This window comes from Macrobrachium nipponense, chromosome 11 (assembly GCF_015104395.2).
Source record: "Macrobrachium nipponense isolate FS-2020 chromosome 11, ASM1510439v2, whole genome shotgun sequence".
NCBI classification, from domain to species: domain Eukaryota; kingdom Metazoa; phylum Arthropoda; class Malacostraca; order Decapoda; family Palaemonidae; genus Macrobrachium; species Macrobrachium nipponense.
Window position 1 is genome coordinate 44638855 of NC_061087.1, and position 19364 is coordinate 44658218.

General features: G+C 47.3%; 1 protein-coding gene across 4 annotated transcripts in view; it reads right to left on the reverse strand.

Moving 5' to 3' along the window:
• Positions 1 to 15602, reverse strand: part of LOC135205584 (general vesicular transport factor p115-like) — a 489349-nt gene extending 473747 nt beyond the window's left edge. For 2 of the 4 annotated variants that reach the window (XM_064236360.1, XM_064236375.1), the window contains exon 1: positions 15114 to 15602. In XM_064236360.1, coding sequence (XP_064092430.1) covers positions 15114 to 15191 — 78 coding nt within the window. In that variant the 5' untranslated portion in view covers positions 15192 to 15602. The remainder of the gene's footprint in view (positions 1 to 15113) is intronic. The other 2 variants (XM_064236368.1, XM_064236352.1) reach the window with 1 other exon arrangement.
• Between the last annotated feature and the right edge of the window lie 3762 nt (positions 15603 to 19364).

A 19364-nucleotide genomic window follows, 5' to 3' on the forward strand; every position in this document is an offset into this window, starting at 1 on the left:
AAAAGCCTCTCGCTCTGACAAGTCTTTCGATAGTCGAAAGGCAGTCAGAGCGAGAGAAGGGGAGGTTTTGATGAAACCTCTCGAAGTGTGGTTGTCTGAGAAGATCCTTCCTTTGTGGAAGGGATCTGGGGAAGTCTACTATCCACTCCAGTACCTCTGGGAACCACTCTTGAGCTGGCCAAAAGGGGGCTATCAGGGTCATTCTTGTCCCCTTTGAAGTCACAAACTTCCTGACCACTTGCCCCAGAATCTTGAATGGGGGAAATGCGTAAACGTCTACCTGAGACCAATCTAGCAGGAAGGCGTCTACTGCTAGAGGCTCTGGGGTCTTCCACTACTGAACAGAAGACTTCCAGTCTCTTCGAGAGGAACGTGGCAAAGAGGTCGACATGAGGAGTCCCCCAAAGAGACCAGAGATTGCGGCAAACGTCTGAGTGAAGGGTCCATTCTGTATGAAGGACCTGGTTCCTCCTGCTCAGCCTGTCCGCTCTCACGTTTCCTTACTCCCTGAACGAACCTCGTCATTAGAGAGATGTTCCTTTGCGATGTCCACAACAGCAGGTCTCTTGCGAGTTTCGTAAAGGGCATACGAGTGGAGTACCTCCTTGCTTCCGAATGTATGCCAGAGCGGTTGTATTGTCCGCATTCACTTGTACTATTTTGTTGCTCACTAACGGTTCGAAGCTCTTTAGAGCTAGGTGTACAGCCAACAGTTCTTTGCAGTTTATGTGCCAGGACACTTGAAGAGCATTCCAAGTGCCTGACACTCTCTTTCCCAAAGTTGCTCCCCACCTTTTTACCGACGCGTCGGAAAACAATACAAGGTTTGGGCTCTGTATTTCCAGGGAAGTACCCTTGTTTTCCCTCAGTGGGAGTAACCACCATTCTAAATGGCGTTTCATCAGATCTGGAATGGGAAAAACTGTCCGAGAGGAGTCCTGTCTTCATGTTCCACGAACTTCTGAGGAAGAACTGAAGAGGACGGAGATGAAGTCTTCCTAGATGAAAGAACTGTTCGAGCGAGGAAAGGGTCCCTAACAGGCTCAACCATTCCCTCGCCGAAGTACGTTCCTTCCTTAGGAAGAGAGAGACTTTTTCTAAACCTCTCGTTAGTCTCTCTGAGAAGGAAATACTCGAAAACCGCCCCAGAATCCATCCGAATCCCCAGATAGACCAAGTTCTGGCTGGGGATCAGTTGGGACTTCTCGAGGTTCACGAGTAATCCTAAGGTCTTTATCAGGTTTAGTGTCACAGTCAGGTCCTCCAAACACTGTTTCTCTGACTTTGCTTTGATAGCCAGTCGTCTAGGTACAGAGATATACTGATTCCTTTCAGATGAAGCCATCTCGCCACATTTTTCATAAGGCTCGTAAAAACCTGAGGCGCCGTAGACAGGCCGAAACACAAGGCTCTGATTGGAAGATCCTTCCCCCCGTCATGAAACGGAGGTACTTCTTCGACGAAGGATGGATCGGGACGTGAAAATAGGCGTCCTGGAGATCCAGACACACCATCCAATCCCCTTGGCGAAGAGCCGCAAGGACTGAAGCAGAGGTTTCCATGGAGAACTTCTGTTTCTGAACAAACTTGTTCAGAGCGCTGACATCCAGAACTGGTCTCCAGCCCCCCGAGCTTTCGCAACCAAGAAAAGACGATTGTAAAAACCCTGGGGAGCTTTGATCCAGCACTAGTTCTATAGCTCTCTTGTCCCACATCTGATCCACCATTTGTTGAAGAGTATCTTTCAACACAGGGTCCTTGTAATTGGCGGACAATTCCCTCTGAGTTGACGTCAGGGAGGATTGTCCAGGAAAGGAATGAGGTATCCCTTCTGAAGCACCGACATCGACCAAGCGTCTGTGTCGATGAGAGTCCAGGCTTCCGCAAATCCCCGGAGCCCGGCACCTACTGGTGTTTGGAGGAGCGCCACTTCACTTTTCCCCTTTTAAAAAGGGGCGACGAGGCTCGACCTCTCTTCTCGGTCGTTTTCCTTTTAGCGGTAACTCTAGTGGGAGGGCCTCCTCGAAAGGGCCGAACAGGAGTAGACACCCCTTTCTTTTCTCCCACCATCACTGTCTCTTCTTCCTGGAAGATTGCAGGAGAAGATCCTGTGTCGCTTTCTCCGTCAGAGATCGGGAAATATCCCTCACCAACTGTGAAGGGAACAGAAAATCAGATCTAGGGGCGAATAACAAGCTGCTCTTTGCGAATGGGATACTGCTTTCGTCAAGAAAGAAAGCGCTAAAAACAGATCTCTTCTTCAAGAGACCTGCTCCCAAATAAGGAAGAAACTTCCCCTGAGCCGTCCTGTACCGCCTTGTCAATACAGGACAAAATTGCAAGGAGTACGTTCCGGTTCTAGCCCTTCAGGGGCATGAGCCTTCTTGGACATCACCCCAAGGGACCAATCTAGGAAGTTAAAGACTTCTAGAATGTGAAAAAGTCCCTTGAGGAGATGATCCAACTCTGAAAGACCCCAAGTAATCTTAGCAGTGTGAAGGCTATGTCTCCCTGGATGCATCTACCAGACTGGAAAAGTCAGCTTCAGTGAAGCTGGCGTGTGAGACCCATATTCTCCCCAGTCTGGTAACCCAAATCCCTCTCTGCCCGTAAGTCTAGCGGGAGGCATGCAAAACACTGTCCTTACTAGCTCTTTCTTGGTTAGCATCCAGCTATCCAGCGATTGCAGAGCTATCTTCATAGAAATCGTCGGTCTCATCTTCAAGAAAGCCGACGATTTCGGCGTCTTAGAGCATGAAAAAAAGTGAACGAGGCGAAGGAGGAGCGGCAGGGATCAATGCATCTCCGTATTTCCTGGAGTAGGAGAGCTTGGTCAAAACTTTGTAGTTGAGACAGTCCCTTCACTTTGCCGTGAGACTCGTCCTCTGAGTCCTCTTCCAAAATCGGATCAGAAGGAGAGGCCACTTCCCGTTCCGGGTCTTCCTGTTCAAAAATCTCTCTCTACGGGAGACAAACTCCTAATAGGAGAGGGGCTAAGAGTGTAAAGACTCCTATGCTTGGCTGGCTCTTCGTACTTTGGCTGGCTCCATCGCGCTTGGCTGGCGCCTCGCGCTTGGCTGGCGCCTCGCGCTTGGCTGGCGCCTCGCGCTTGGCTGGCGCCTCGCGCTTGGCTGGCGCCTCGCGCCTGGCTGGCGCCTCGCGCCTGGCTGGCGCCTGCGCGCCTGGCTGGCGCCTCGCGCCTGGCTGGCGCCTCGCGCCTGGCTGGCGTCTCGCTGCCTGGCGTCTCGCGCCTGCTGCGGCTGGCGCTCGCGCTGGCTCCTGGCGTCTCGCGCCTGGCTGACTCCCTCACGCTTGTGGCTTGGGCCTCGCGCCGGCAGGATCCTCGGCCTGGCTGGGTCTCGCGCCTGCTTGACTCCTGCGCTTGGCTGGCGCTCGCGCCTGACTGGTGTCCTCAAGCCTCTCAAGCTCTCGCGCCTGACTGACGCCTCGCGCCTGGTTGGAGTCTCGCGCCTTTATGGTGCCACATCCTTGTATGTCAGATGCTTGTCTGGCGCTTCGCGCTTGGCGTCCTTCTTACTGAATCCTCACGCCTGGTTGTTACCTCGCGCTCGGCTGAAGCTGCTGGTCTGGCAGACGTATCCCATCTGGGAATATCCTCGCGCCTGTAAAGCGTTTCTCGCTTGTCTGACGCTCTAATCCTAGAAGACGCTTCTCGTCTGTAGGACGCCTCGCGCTTGACTGGCGCGACGCGCTTGTCTGGTGAATCAAAATCGTCCAAAGAGTCTCTATCCGAGTAAATCTCAAAAGACTCACGTCCCACAGGAGCCTCACTCCTGGCAGGAGAAGGAAGACGAGTCTTCTTGACCGGCAGTCTCACGTCTTTCTTACGAGGAGGATCCTTCGAAAGGACTCCTACCAAGGCGGATAGCTGTTCCTGCACCGCCAAAATGATCCTCTTGGAAGCCTCTCCTGCGTCTTCTTGAACGGGAGAGGGAGACCTCGAAGGAGTTTTGCCCACATCATGGGACGTCAAAACCCTCTTCGCCTTCTTGATGGAAGGAGGTCGCTTCTTCCGAAAAGCGTTCTGGGCTTGAATCCAACACAGGATCTCTCCAGTGCCTTTTCAGGGGCCTGGACAAGTCCGAATCCTTCCACCCTCGTTTAGGAGAGGGAGAAGCGGACGAAGAGAAGCACTCTCTGAGGACGCTTTTCCGATAGCGGTCCTGAGCAGTCTGTCTATATACAGCACCTGCTGAAGGGACGCCTGACCGGGGGGAATTCTCCACAACCTCCGTACGGCTTTCGACTTTCCTTCTCCTCTGGGCTTGGGAGCTTGGAAGAGGTCTAGGCCTGGGAGCGTCGCAGAGACGGTCAGACGCCCCCTCCACAACACTGGGGACACTCACTTCACTATAATCACTTTCACAGTCCTTACCTTTCATGGTAGCCATTTTGGATCTCATCCTGTGAAGAGTAGCTTTCAGTTCAGCAATTTCCGAGGCCGAATCTGAATGTAAAGCCAGTGAGGGCCCCTGATACAGAATTAGAATCATAATTAAGAGAAGAGTTAGAATTATCCAAAGGCTCAATAGGCCTTGTACTACTACCCGCAATCTTAGATGCAGCCCTTCTGACTCTATCCCTTTCTAACTTCTTCAAGTAAGAAGTTAGAGTCTTCCATTCCTCAACATTCAACCTCTCACACTCATGACAGGTGTTAGAAATAGAACAATCAAAACCCCTACATTTGCGACATACAGTGTGAGGATCAACCGAAGCTTTCGGTATCCTCACCTTGCAGCCTACATTCACACACATTCTCACACAACCACTTGAATCAGACATTCTTGAAGAAAAATCAAAAGCAAGTCCAAATCCAGTCCAGTAGCGAATGCCAAAACAACGATCCAGGTACGTCACCAAAAGTCCACAAAAAGATGATCAATTGTCTAGAAAAGCGAATTCCAGTCAAGAGGTGGCAGCAACGATGTTGATACCACCGGCGACAGAAAATATATGAGTAGAAAACAGGAATGGTTCCTAGTCCTGCCGCCCAGGGCAGGCCGGTAGATCACCTGACCTACCTGTAGCGAGTGGCGCGAAATTTGAATTTCTGTCGGGGACGACGGAGTCTTAGCTATGTATATATCTGACAGGTAAGTTGATTGTATGAAAATTGCATTTTTTTCCTAACAATACAAAACGAGGTCCTTTTTACAATAGGAAGGTTACTAGCGGCAGCTGGATAGGTCGTAAGCTTTCGAACAAGGGGTTCGGTAGTTAACTGCTTGTCCGACAGGCGCGCACCGCGCGATTGGGAGGTAAACTATCACTTTTGCTTTAGGCCCAAGCAAAAACTGCAGAGTGAGGGGTGGCATGAGGTGGGACTGTGTGTAAAAGGACCTCAGGTTTGTATAGTTAGGAAAAATGCAATTTTGGACAAATTGTCATTTGTTCCAACACAGAATACAAACCTTTCGGTCCTTTTACAATAGGAAGACTCACTTCTTGGTGGGAGGAATCTGAGTCTTTTGTGAACAGACTGGTGTTCGCCCAACCTTGGAATACCCCCCTGGTCGTAAGAGCGAGGGAGGGATCCAAGCCTCTGTCCAATTGATCGGGGTGTGCACCGCAGGATCAATGGTCAGACCTCTGGACCAAGTACTAAGAGAGAGGCAAGCGTGTCTCTTCGTACCAGCAAGCAAGAACTGGTTCCTGTTGCAAGAGCCAATATAAAGTTATGGGTTTGTCTCTTGTTGGCATCCACTTCCCCCCCCCTTGTAGGAGGAAGTGGTGGATATTCTGCTCCTATCCCTAGTGAAAGGGATAGGATGGGGCTCTGTCATATAGCTCACCTGCATCTCGTCCTCATCCAGCGTAGTGACGACCGTAACCCTCTGCCCACAGGTAGAGGAGAAGAAAAAGATGGGAAGAGAGGCCAGTCACTCTCTCATTCGCACATCATTCTCACAGTCACACCAGGACTCGATGCTGTTTCAGCCTGCGAGGGTCTGGGTTAGCTACACAACTTGTTGAGCAGCCACCACGGGTCCCAAGGAAAAGGTATCCAAGGACCTGTGGGAAATATCCCGAAGGTAGAAGGACGTGACAGGTAGTCTGGTTGGACCAGACACCTGCCTTCAGGACCTGCGCTACGGAGAAGTTCTTGCGGAACGCAAGGGAAGGACCAATGCTCCTGACTTCGTGGGCCCTCGGACGGAGCGTACGGGTGTCGTCACTACCATCAGCCTCATACGCTCTCCTGATCACCTCACGCAGCCAGAACGAAAGAGTGTTCTTGGATACTTCTTTCTTGGTTACCCCGGTGCTAACGAAGAGGCGTCAACACTCAGGCCTGAGGTGTCGAGTTCTCTCCAGGTAGCGCCATAGTGCCCTCACAGGACAAAGCAGCATCTCATCCGCATCATTATCGGTGAAGTCCATTAGGGAGGGAATTGTGAAAGACTCGAACCTGTCGTCAGGGATCGACAGTTTCTGAGTCTTCGCAACGAAGTTCGGGACGAAATCGAGCGTCACAGATCCCCATCCCCTGGAGTGTCGTACATCGAAGGAAAGACCATGAAGTTCCCCTACTCTCTTCGCCAGGGCCAGCAAGAAGAGGGTCTTAAGGGTCAGATCCCTGTCTGACGACTCTCGGAGTGGCTCGAAGGGTCTTCGAGTCAAACTCCTAAGGACAAGAGTCACGTCCCACTCAGGGGGCCTGAGTTCCCTGGGTGGGCAAGACCTTTCGAAGCTCCTCATAAGCAAGGAGATCTCGAACGAGTTCGAGACATCCAATCCCCTCAGTTTCAGGACTAGTGCCAGAGCGGCTCTATATCCTTTGACTGTGGGGACTGAGAGGAGCTTCTCTCGGCGAAGAAAAATGAGGAAATCCGCTACCTGCTGAAGAGTGGCTCTGAGAGGAGATATACCCCGTCTACGACACCAACCACAGAAGACGGCCCACTTCCCCTGGTACACAGCTGCAGAGGACTGATGGACGTTTCCAGCCATCTCTGTTGCTGCACTACGAGAAAAGCCTCTCGTTCGCAAGAGATGATGGATAACAGCCAGCCGTGAAGTCGTAGGGACTGGACTGTTTGGTGGTACAGCTCTACGTGTGGCTGGACGAGAAGGTTGTGCCAAGGGGGAATCTCTCTCGGTTCTCCTGCGAGAAGAGCCAGCAGGTCCGGATACCAAATGGCCTGGGGCCATTTGGGAGCCACCAGGATCATCCTGAGATTCGGGGTGGTCAGCACTCGACTGATCACCTTGCGAATCAGGCTTGGTCGCAGTTCGAGGCTGCCCAGAAGCCTTCGAAACTGCCTGGTGTACGAGACGGTCACTGTCGTCAGTGCGCCGTCTGTCCACCGCAGCGTCCACCATCTCTCCAGGAAAGAGAGAGGAGGAACTCCGTACAGGTCCATTGCGAAGTCCTAATGCCGCCTCACGCCCAGCCACCCTGGATACCCGCGTAAGGACTGCGTCCCTACGGCGAAGTACCAGGTTGGCCCACAGGTTTGCCGTCTGGTGGGCGAGAAAGGAGATGGCTCTTCCTCCAGACTGACAAAGCCTCCTGAAAGCCGAGTCTTCTTCGGGAGAAATTCTCCCGGAGTTGGCTGCGACCTTAGACACTGTGAGGGACCACAGGTCTATCCAAGAGACGGCCTGGAAAGCTGCCATGGCAGTGGATTCCAGGGCCAGTGCCTCTTGTTGCGAGAACCTTAGGTTCTCAGACAGGAGGTGCTGCAGAGACACACCCGGAGTTAGCCTGGCCAACTCCGGGTTTACCTGTTTGGGCGGCATCGGATCTTCTGACGGCACGTAGAATCGCCGCTGTCGCAGTAGAGGAGGCGGAAGCAGCTTGCTCGATCTGCTTGACCTGAGAGCGCCTTCCTGTCCGGAGACAAGAGACTCAACCTGGTTCAAGACAGAGTCGGCCAGCTCTGATCGCGGCAACCCCACCATCGGTTTGGGTTCCCTCTTCCGGCCCCAAAACGACTCGAGCCGGGACGTGGGCTCTGAAGGTGGGAGCGGCGACCCTTCCCCGAGGTCGTTGTGCTGACGAATCAGCGCAATAACCTCGGCAAAGTTCCTCTGGATCTCAGGAGTCACTGCATACTGAGGAGTAGGACCATCCAGTCCCTCGAACAGGAGCACCTCCCGAGACCCTCCCCCTTCAAGAGGGGGAACGGCGACAGACCCCTCTCGGTCTCCACCTGCCACTTGCGCGTACATCCTGGTCAGTCCAAGGACCGTGCCTGGCACGTACGGCGTCGTGACGGGATCATGAGGGGCGCACCCCTCACGATCACTCCGCAATACCTCGCTCCTCTCGGTGTAACCCGAGGAGGTTGAAGGTACGGGAGAGGCAGACCTGACGTTCCCCCCTCGCTCGCTGGCAGGACCAGCGGGCTTGGAGGGCTGCAGGCGATCGCCAACCCGCGGTGGCAATCGAGCTGCAGGCCTGGTCGAGCCATCTCCTTGCGGAGAACGGCTGGACTGAGCACAGCAGCCCCGATCTCGTGTGTCAGAGGAACTGCTGCTGGTTCCCGTACCCGCACACTCCCTGTGAGAGCGATGGTCAGGCGACCTGCAGAGCCCACTGTCACAGTGAGACCGGTGCTTGTCCTCACGGCGCGTCACACCGCTGGCGGCGATCAGGGGGACCTCTTCCCAGCCTCGGCACGTGGCCAGTCAGAGACTGTCACGTCAGCCCGGGTAGCCAGCTGGTCGCCGCGAGAGCGAGAGCTGGCCTGGTGAGAGTCGCCTGAGCGGCTGTCACCAGTCTTCCGTTCCGTGCCGTGAACCTGACGTCGAGCGAGCCCTGGTGTCGGGTTCTTGGCTGCACAGTCGCTGGTAGGCGACCGTACACTCAGTACCTCTCGCGAACGAGAGGCCGAGACGGAACCTGATGCAGTGGCAGAGCCTCTGGCACCAGGCAAGGAAGTACCGGTGTTAGCCGGTACTCCTCTGGTCCCCGTAGTCTTCTTCCTTGCAGAAGAAGAGACGGGCCCTGCTCCCAAAGAAGCAGGAGGACCAACGGAAGAACCCCCCGTCTCACCGGAGCGAGACGGGCCCTGAGAAGCTCCCGAAGGAGACTTCTTAAGAGGGGAGGAGGCGACCTTCTTCTTCTTCGGCTTTGAAGCCTTAGAAGTCGAGGGGGGAGAGGCGCCAGATGACAACGACGAAGAAGACGACGAAGACGATGACGACACCTTGCTCTTCTTCCTCTTCTTCTTCGTCAGCTTCCTCAGGACCGACGTTAAGTCTACCATCCAGGGCGGAGCCGGGGCTGCTGTTGCCGAAGCAACAGGGCACGGACGCACCTGTCCGGAAAGACCAACATCGGGTGCAGCAACGCCACGAGCAGGAACAACATCAGCAGGTGTAGGCATCACAGGAACAGCAGGCACAGTCACGGCAGGAATGGTCGGCAACGTCTCAGTGGTCACGGCAGGAACAGTCAGCAACGTCTGGGCGGGTACGGCAGGCGGCACGTCCAACACAGGAGGACGGACCAACGTCACCGACAGCAGGTCCAGGGGCGAGCTCTTCGGGCACTCAAAGTCAGGTCGCGGCAGCATGGCAAACCCGGGCGGCGGCGGCAGCACACTCCCCCATGCAACGGCGATCGGTCCCTGCACAGATGTGGTGGGAGTCACAGACACTGCATGTGGGAATACACTAGATGGGGGGGAGCGGCATAACCTGGGGTGGTCAACGTAGTGGTGGTGGTGGTCACCGTGGCATGCGTGACTGCGGCGGAGCCAGCAAGATGATACAGGAGCCCCTGGACACTAGGCACGCCTTCCAAGCCCAAGGACGCCCACACCTGGCCAAGGTCGTCCCTCGCAGCAGAAGCACCTGGGGAAGCAAAGGTCGGGTGATTAAGGGGGGTCTCTGCCCACTCGCGGGGAGTAGACGAACGGATAGAGGACCCCGAATACAACTCCACGTCGGGGTACCGAGCGCCCTCCTCCACACTCGACAGATCGGGTGAGGAGAAGGACCTGGTTAACCCCCCGCAGGGGAAGGTGCCATACGTGGGAGCTGAGTAGGGGGCAGGAAAGACGACGAAGTGTCCGCTACCAAAGGAGTCGCAGGTGAGCTTTCCGACGACTCCTTTGCAGGCCTTCGCTTCTTCCTGCCCTCATACAAGTCCCACTGCACCTCCGACCACGATACACATACATTACAGGGCTCGGCGCGAGAGCATTCGCGCCCTCAACACCGAGCACACAACACATGGGGATCAATCTCCGGAAAACTGCGGAATTTGCGGCATTTACGCCCCTCAGTTCCTGGGAAAAGTCGCCGGATAATTGGAGGGCACGGAGAATCCATTCTTGATTGATCACTTCAATAATAAAGATAATGAAAAGGAAAATGATTGTACTTAATGTTTCACTTTCAAAACAGAACCAGAAAACACAACCATACACAAAAGCGAACAACGATAAAGTGGGCAGAGAGCGAAGAACACACATCCACTCGCTGTGAGGCCGAGAGCAAAAGTGGTTGTTTACCTCCCAGTCGCGCGGCGCGCGCCTGTCGGACAAGCAGTTAACTACCGAACCCCTTGTTCGAAAGCTTACGACCTATCCAGCTGCCGCTAGTAACCTTCCTATTGTAAAAGGACCGAAAGGTTTGTATTCCGTGTCGGAACAAACTGCGAGTGTTGTGGAGCTATTTGTCGGATCAACTACAACAAGAACTCCTTTAGGTGTGATCGCTCTGTAGTGACGAAAGGACTTCGGCGTAAGCGATGTAATTTTAGTGTTTACCTGTCTAAAGGAACGTGGTTTGACAAATCCCATCTCTGTTTTGAAGTTAATCTAAAGTTTATTAAGTTATGGTGTAGTCCCAACTTTTCTTATAACTTAGCTGAAGGGGAATTGCAGCTTTCCCAAGCGACAATATGTGATTGGGCTTCATTTTGCCGAGAGGTGGCAATAAGTTGGGTTTTAAGAAATAGTGGTAAGATTGGTGGAGTGGGCCTAACTGTTGAGATCGATGAATCTAAATTTGGTAAGAGAAAATATAATGTTGGTAGGGTTATTGATGGGCAGTGGGTGTTTGGTGGTATATGTCGTGAAACGAGGCAGTAAAGCTTAGGTCAGCAAAGCTTAGGTCAGCAGAAACATTGCTGCCCATTATACAGCAATTTATTGAGCCTGGTACGACAAAAGTGAGCGACTGCTGGAAGGCTTATAATTGCTTACAGGAGTTAGGGTACCAGCACTTGCAAGTGAACCACTCCCTAAATTTTGTGGATCCTGTGACCCTTGCGCACACAAATACCATAGAAAGAAGGTGGAGGGATGTGAAGAGCTTGGTCCCAAAGTATGGACGACGGAGACACAACTGGGTAGGATATCTATGTGCAACGTACTTTAAGCTGTTCTACAATGACTACAAGATACGCATACATTATTTTCTATTGGAAGCTGCATTATAATATCCTCCAACTCCATGATATTCTGGTAAGTAGGCCTATACTTTGGTAAATTTTTTGTCCACCGTTCTTCCTATAACTTAATATTGTGGCGAAGTTGGGGGGGGGTCGCAGGGGGAGCAACACCCACCCCCCCTCGCAAGGTGAGGATACAGCTTCTAAGTTAGGTTACTGTAACCCCTGTGGCTAGCGCGCGCAACGCAACATTACCTCTTGCCAGTACATGCCGTGCTTGCCAAGAATCTATAAATATGCGGATAAGGCGCGAAGCACCGTTCCGCCACGGCCTTACTGACAGCACACACAAATCGATCGTCGCGGATATGTAGTCGCTCCCTACTTTGTTTGTTGTTGTTTTGGCATCGCCACCATATTGGTTTTAGTGTTCTTCCGCCGATTTCGGTCGGCGGTCGAGTGGGCCAGCAAATCTGTAGGTGCTCCCAATTATTATTATTGCTGCAAAGCACTCTTTTCTGGTATTTCCCCACCCAAAACCCCCAATTCCCAACTGGGGGCCCCCAAGCTTGTTGGGTGGAAAAGGGGGTTAAAATAACATTTCCTCAAGAAAACAAGATGAGATTCACTGAAAAAACACCATTAAATGAAGGATTGTTAATTGTCTTTTAGAAACTGGTGATGCGGCTTGCTTCTGAAGAATTAGCAGAACAGGAAATGGGAGGTTTGTTGACACAAGTGACTCCGCAAACATCGACATGGCGTCAATCTTCTAAATATTCCAAATTGTAAGTAAAAATTTCGAAAGTATTTTGGGGTAGTGTGCACTGCATTGGCCACACTTTTCATTACCATCTGTTTAAATCTTAAAATATGACCTTAATTTCTAACTAGGTATGGAGATAGGGGGAAAAACCAGCGACTACCAACCCTTATCACGGTGGACAGGTCTTATTCACTCGATATTTAAATGGTGAAACAAGAATACAATTACAACTCCAAGCATACCATTCAAAAGATTGAAGTTTCGTCAACATAATGTGGTATATGAAAGCCCCATACGAACTAAAATAAGCATGCGACGCTCTTCGTAAAATATGTTTTCAAGGCAGTTTTGAAATCCAATATGGCGGCTACCGTGGGATGTAAAGGTTCTGATCAGTGACGAAAATCATCTTTCCCAGCCTTCCCAGCAATTATTTGAACAATGTTAGCGCATATATGTAACGTTTATTGATCTTATCAAGATTGCAGTTGTAATCGGCACAATAAAACAACATTTTGTTGCCTATATTACTGAAAGTATGAAACTTTTTATTCCCGGGGTCATGGTTTGAACTGAATTCATTCTTACCTTGTAATCGGTGGTTTTTATCCTTACTGCCATCACAACTGAAACTCCACAGTGCTTATTTGATTGTTATTATACACATTTTGGTCTCAGTTCACTCCACATTGCACTTTAAACAAGTTGCTGTTCCTGGTTCCTAAGCGCGCGCGCCACAAACACAGTTACGAACAGCAGACGACGAAACTGCAAAGGTTTATTCCCTAAATTGTTTACTTTACTCGTTATTTAGTTCAAATTTACTTTGTTATCTAAAAATTTTAATTTAATTCATGTATATTATCCCTTTTTTGCAACCAAATTACCCCGAAAAATTACAGATATTTCTAAAGTAGATACAATCAAATGTTTCTAACCATACAGGAACGACTACAGATAAGTGAATTATATACATATTTTTTTTTTTTTTGCTTTTTTGTTTTTGCTAGCACTTTTCATTGATTTCAGTCTATATTAGTATTTTGAATTTCTTTAATAACCGTATGCCAGAAATAAATGTAACCTTTAATGTTTGCATGCTAAGAATGGCAAAATCATCAATGCCACATTAGTGGAGGCTTCACACATATGCCGATTCATTATGATAAACTGTTTCCATGAATTCTAGTTGTCATAGTAATGCAATAATGATAAAATTGCGTTAATATTTATGTATATATACTTCCAATACATAGCCTAATTTCACCAATTTCAACGTTTTGTGTGTACTAGTCTTATACCCAGTTTGGAGGGTCAACACATACCGAATGGCAACAGAGAGAGAGAGAGAGAGAGAGAGAGAGAGAGAGAGAGAGAGAGAGAGAGAGAGAGAGAGAGGAAGGCGAAGGAACGAAGAAGGGAAGGGGTGGCGGTGGAGAGGGGGAGAGGTAGGTGGAGCTTTATACGCGTGTTCGTATCCATTTCTGCATAATGGAGTTTTTGTCTCTTGGTACAAGGACAAAGTGTCGTTATTCTTTACGATTAGTGATTCACGATACCCTTATAAATTACGGCACTGGGTGTAATGCACTATAGCAAAATCTCGTTCTGATAAGAGTGTTCGTTACAGAAATAGGTATTGCCCAAAAATGTGCTTGCACTGTCTGAAACCCATAGTAGGTATGCTGCTTAGTTGTCAATCAAGTTTTTTGTAATCAAGTATTTTTTACAAGCTAGCTATTGAATAAATTTGTATTTTTCTCAATCAAAACATATGCCCCTCAATGCTAACTTTCCTCTTTTAATGACTTTCTGGTCATTGCAAATTCGGCCCCATAATTTCTTATGGTGCGAAAACAGAGGCCCAGGGACCAAAAACGATTGCGTCACACTACGGCGATAATCCGGCAGTAAAACATCTTCATAGGTATATCCAAAAAGTAAATAATAAAGATATATATGCGCATTACGATTATACCAATTACATGAAGAGCTGATAATCTGCATGAATAACTGGTAAACTGTTCTGCAAGAAAGTTGAGTAAAGCAATTATTTACAATAGGTACGAAAGTCAAGATGTCATGACGTCATAATACAGGACTTAAAAGAACATTCTAATTCCAAAAAATAATTACTTAAATTTGAGTCAGAATCGAGTTACTTTTTCAATAACGAATATTTTCAAATTAATCATCATAAATATGTAAAATATTGATGTTTTATTATTTATTTAAAAAATTATCTTAGTGCACTCTTCGTCGTCGTCTTCTACAAAACAGTTGTTTACTCGGTGAGGGAAAGTTTTCCGATTGTTGTGATGAAAGTGCCCCAGCGTCTGTGGGTACAAGTGGTGTGCAGATTTATCACAGGAAATGGTTAGTTTATTGACACAAGCGACTCCGTAAACATCGAGATGGCGTCAATCTTCTAAATATTTTGAGTTGTAAGTAAAAATGTTGAACGCGTTTTGGTGAGATTTGCACAACGTTTGACACCGTTTTCACTACCCTCTGTTTAAATCTTAAAATTTGGCCTTAATTTCTAACTTTGGAGAAAATAATTACTTTGAAAGGAGAGTAGAGGTCTTTAGCTCCGTTTCTCACCAACAACAAGTCGCGACTGATGCCCATCTCCGATGTCAGGACGCGTTAAAATGTACTTTTTTTGGGATTGTCCACGCTGATCGTACATGGTCCACTCTGTACCCTACGGTTTTTCACCCTAATACTTACTTCGAAAGGAGAGTTAGAGGTCTTGAGCTCCTGTTATCACCACCAACAACTCATGACTGATGACCATCTCCGGTGTCAGGACGTGTTAAAGTACTTTTTCGGAGGGTGGCCACAAACGGGGTGGTCGGTGAGTTGGCCAGTCCAGTCGGTTGTTTATCCTAGCTAGCTATCCTATTGTCAACTCAAGGATGTAGGTAGGTAACTTATGATTGAAAGTAGAAACGTAGCCTTTTAACTTACCGTGTCAGCGCCAGACGGCTGTTGATCTGGTTGTGGAGTCCCCAGCACCGTCTGCGTGACGGATCTAAAAAGCTCCATCTTCTAAGAATAAACGTGGCACTATCCTAAGATGGTAATTTCGTTCCCGAGGATATCCGTCCGAGGGCAAGCCAGGATAAGCCCTGAACGTAAGGGAGCCAAGTACCACTTGGCAGGCTGGCCTTGACAAACTCGAAATTGCGCTTGCTCTGATTTGGTAGTAGCCTTTAGCCTACTGTTATTGAACAGTCTCCTTAAGAAATATCACTTTACTACACTGACATTATATAGAATTCAGCGCATACCACAGTTTCCCTAAATCACACACAATCCATTACCAACGGCCAACGCTACTATGACACTTCATCTGTTAGGCTAGCTATCCATTTTGGCTACCAGCTGATAGCTAGTCTTCTTGTTTACTTACACGTCGAACTCGGAATGATTAACTAGCGAGCATTGCCGCCTGCCTGGCGTTTGCATGACACCTTGCCAAGAACTGTGATTTTCGATTTCGGAGTGAAAACGTGAAACTGTGAAACCATTTATTAAGGTTCGACACACACACTAACATAACATTATATTTATTTTAATTTGTACGGCAAATAACAACAAACCCCATTGAGACACATCAGTCATTGGCTCCGCGCTTATGAATCTCGTGTCATCATCATCATCATCTTAATGCCACTTATTCTTGGAGGTCCACCTCGCGAATCTCATTTTGAACCTTTGATTGATGCACCCGGTGGGCCGCATTCATTAATAAATGATAGTTTATAGTCTACTTTAATCGTCCTGTTTTAATGTGTCAGGTAGTTCTCGTTCGGATAAATGTTATTTCCTAACGAACGCCTTTGGTAGGTTTTTCCTTTTTATCTCTTTCTTATATGAACCTTTAGAGTCCTTTATCAAAAGGCCTATCTTCGCTTCACTTGTCTCATGAATTTATTTGTACATGACTGCGTGAATTTTAAGTTTTCTGTGATGTCTTTCCGAAGGATTTTTTATACAGACATTTTGGTTTCTTATTTACTGGAAAGAAAGTAAAAACAAATCTTGATTTGTCCATCCCAAAACTACTTTTGCTCTAGTTCATGTTTCTAAAAGGTGAATGCCGCAAACGTCTACTAACAATCCATCGTGCATTGAAGAACTTGTCTGGATGCATGTCAACAGGATGACTGTCCAGTATTATAGGCATATTACATAGAGAACGCTTGCTTTTTATGTAGTACATCCCTCCTACTTGCCTTGTTGGATTATTACATCAAAGGGTGCTCTTGATAGCTTCCTCATCACTAAACAATATATTATTCGAACCAATTAGGCTAGTCAAATGTTAGTTATAAAGTGTGACGGCATAGTAGAACTAAAATGTTTTCGAGGTCAAAATACTTGTTCTGTTACTGATATATATATATATATATATATATATATATATATATATATATATATATATATATATGTGTGTGTGTGTGTGTGTGTGTGTGTGTGTGTGTGTGTGTGTGTGTGTGTGTGTGTAACTGAATCACGAAAGTTTGGAACGTGATAAAATCCATAAATAAAGGTATAAAGCTATGAAGGAAAGATAAGCAACGGAGTCTCTGCAAGATCTTTCGACTCAACGTCCGTTACTCAGCAGACAAACTGACCTACATGAGAAATTGAGAGTACAGGAAAGGTTGTATACCTGAGAGATAGCGATTATAAGGAGATAAGTACCTAGATCCAACACACCTGGAGAATGAGTTACCTTTCCAAACAAGCATAAACATGGGTACAATTTTAAGAACAAAAAGATTAAGTCCAACTGCTCAGACGCAGGGACAAAACAATTAAAGGATTATACAGGCGACAGCGCTGCCACCCATTCAGATCTTTGGTAAACAAAACGTATTCACAAGACATATTAAACATACATATACAAAGAAAATATCTCTAAGGCAACTAATTTGTATTTAAGTCTGTAGTTATATCTTTGAGGTCATTCTTAAACATGTTACAATACAAGGGTCTAAATAAAACAGGCCACGACTAATACTAAAATTACAATGGGAAGGGTTTAAGGGTTTTTTTTTTTTTTTTTTTTTTTTTTTTGTTGTATTATGGCCGTTTCTAAAAGATTTTATGATAAGAAGATCTTTAAAGATCTTTAGATCTTGCAATTACTGAACTACCAATCCAATTTATCCGGTGGTTGTTTTCACTCAAAGATATAATTACAGAATTAAATAAAAATTAGTTGCCTTAGAGATATTTTCTTTGTATATGTATGTTTAATATGTTTTTGTGATAAGTTTTTGTTTACCAAAGATCTGAATGTGGTCAGCTGTTCGCCCACTGTATAATACTTCATTTGTTTTGTCCCTGTGTCTGGAGCAGTTGGACTTAATCTTTTTGTTCCTAAATTGTACCTATGTTTATGTTTGTTTGGAAAGGTTACTCATTCTCCAGGTGTGTTGGATTCTAGGTACTAATCTCCTTATAATCTCTATCTGTCAGTTATACGACCTTTCCTGTACTCGCAATTTCTCATTTAAGTTAGTTTGTCTGCTGAGTAAAAGATGTGAGTCGAAAGATCTTGCAGAGACTCCATTGCTTATCTTTCCTTCGTGGTTTATACCTTTTATATATATATATATATATATAATATATATATATATATATGTGTGTGGTGTGTGTGTGTGTGTGTGTGTGTGTGTGTGTGTGAGCGCGTGCGAGTGAGTGTGTGTGTGTGTGTGTCTACTATATACTTAATCCTCTAGCACCCATGGGATGCAGAGGGACTCAATGCATTCACGCCATATGTCTTTCCTATGCCATCTCTCTGAGCTCAACCCAATTCTCAGATCCAACCTCCCTCCGCATTGTCATCAGCTATGTTTCTCTTGGTCTACCACGTCCTCTCCTTCCCAGCGGCTTCCATCAGGTACTTATCTTCTCTTCTTAGAATATGAAATATGCCCATTCCGTCTCCATCTTGATAATCTAACTATATTGTTCACATTGGGCACCCCGCCCACCTTACGAATTGCCGCATTCGTTATATGCTGCTGCCATTTGATTCCCAATATCCTTCTCAGTGCTTTATTCTCAAAGGCAAGAAATTTTGCATCAGTTGTTACAGTGCTGTACCACGATTGGTGCCCATAAGTTAATATCGATCTTACAAGTGAAATGTATATTTTGATTTGGCTGTGAACTGATATTTGATTTGACCTACAAACTGTTCTTAGTACGCCCATTGCTTGTTCTGCCCTCTCCATTCTCTCCCTGAATTCTGTACCTAGTGATCCATTGCTGGTAATAATGGTTCCTAAATCTTTGAAAGTGTCTGAGTTGGGTAATATTACTGCTCCGATAAAGCAGTTCGTTTGATCACCACTCTGAATCTGCATGACCTCAGTCTTTCCTGCATTTCAGCCATTGTAGAGGCAACTAGAACTATATTATTTGCGTATTCAAGATTACACAATCTCTGGACCCCTTTCCATTGAATGCCATTATTCATTCCTTGCATTACCTTGGTCATAACAAACTCAATCACCATAATGAACAGTAGGGGGGACAGTATTCCACCTTGTAGTACTCCAGTCTTAACTTCAAATGCGTCTGTAAAGGACTGCCATCAACCATTACCCTACAACAAGTTCCACTATGCATATCTATTATGATGTTTAACAATCTTTTCTGGTATCCCACAGTGCCTCAGAAATCTTTCTTAGAATCTTTCTTACATACTTCGTGAAATACTATCAAATGCTTTCTCAAAATTCAGAAAGCATAAAACAAGAGGTGATTTTAGTTTCGTTACGCTGAGAGCTATATGCCGTAGAATGAAAATGTGATCGTCACACCTTCTACCCTTTCTGAAACCTGCTTGCTCTTTCCGAAGTATTCTATCTATTGCAGGTTCTATCCTATCCAATATTACCTTGGAAAAAACTTTCATACCTACTGGTGACAATGTGATCCTTCGCCAATTCCCAGTCTCTCAAATCTCCCTTCTTGGGTACTTAACAATAATACTTTTCTTTTTCCATTCACAGGCGAGACTTCATCTCACCACATATGACTGAATAATTCATTAAACACAATGGGTGTTTTGAATCTCATCAGCCTTCAACATTTCAGGTGCAATACCATCCATTCCTGGTGACTTATAGTTTTTCAGTTGTTTGATTGCCAAAACGACCTCTGCCAGTCTAATGTCAGTTACATCTATAGGAA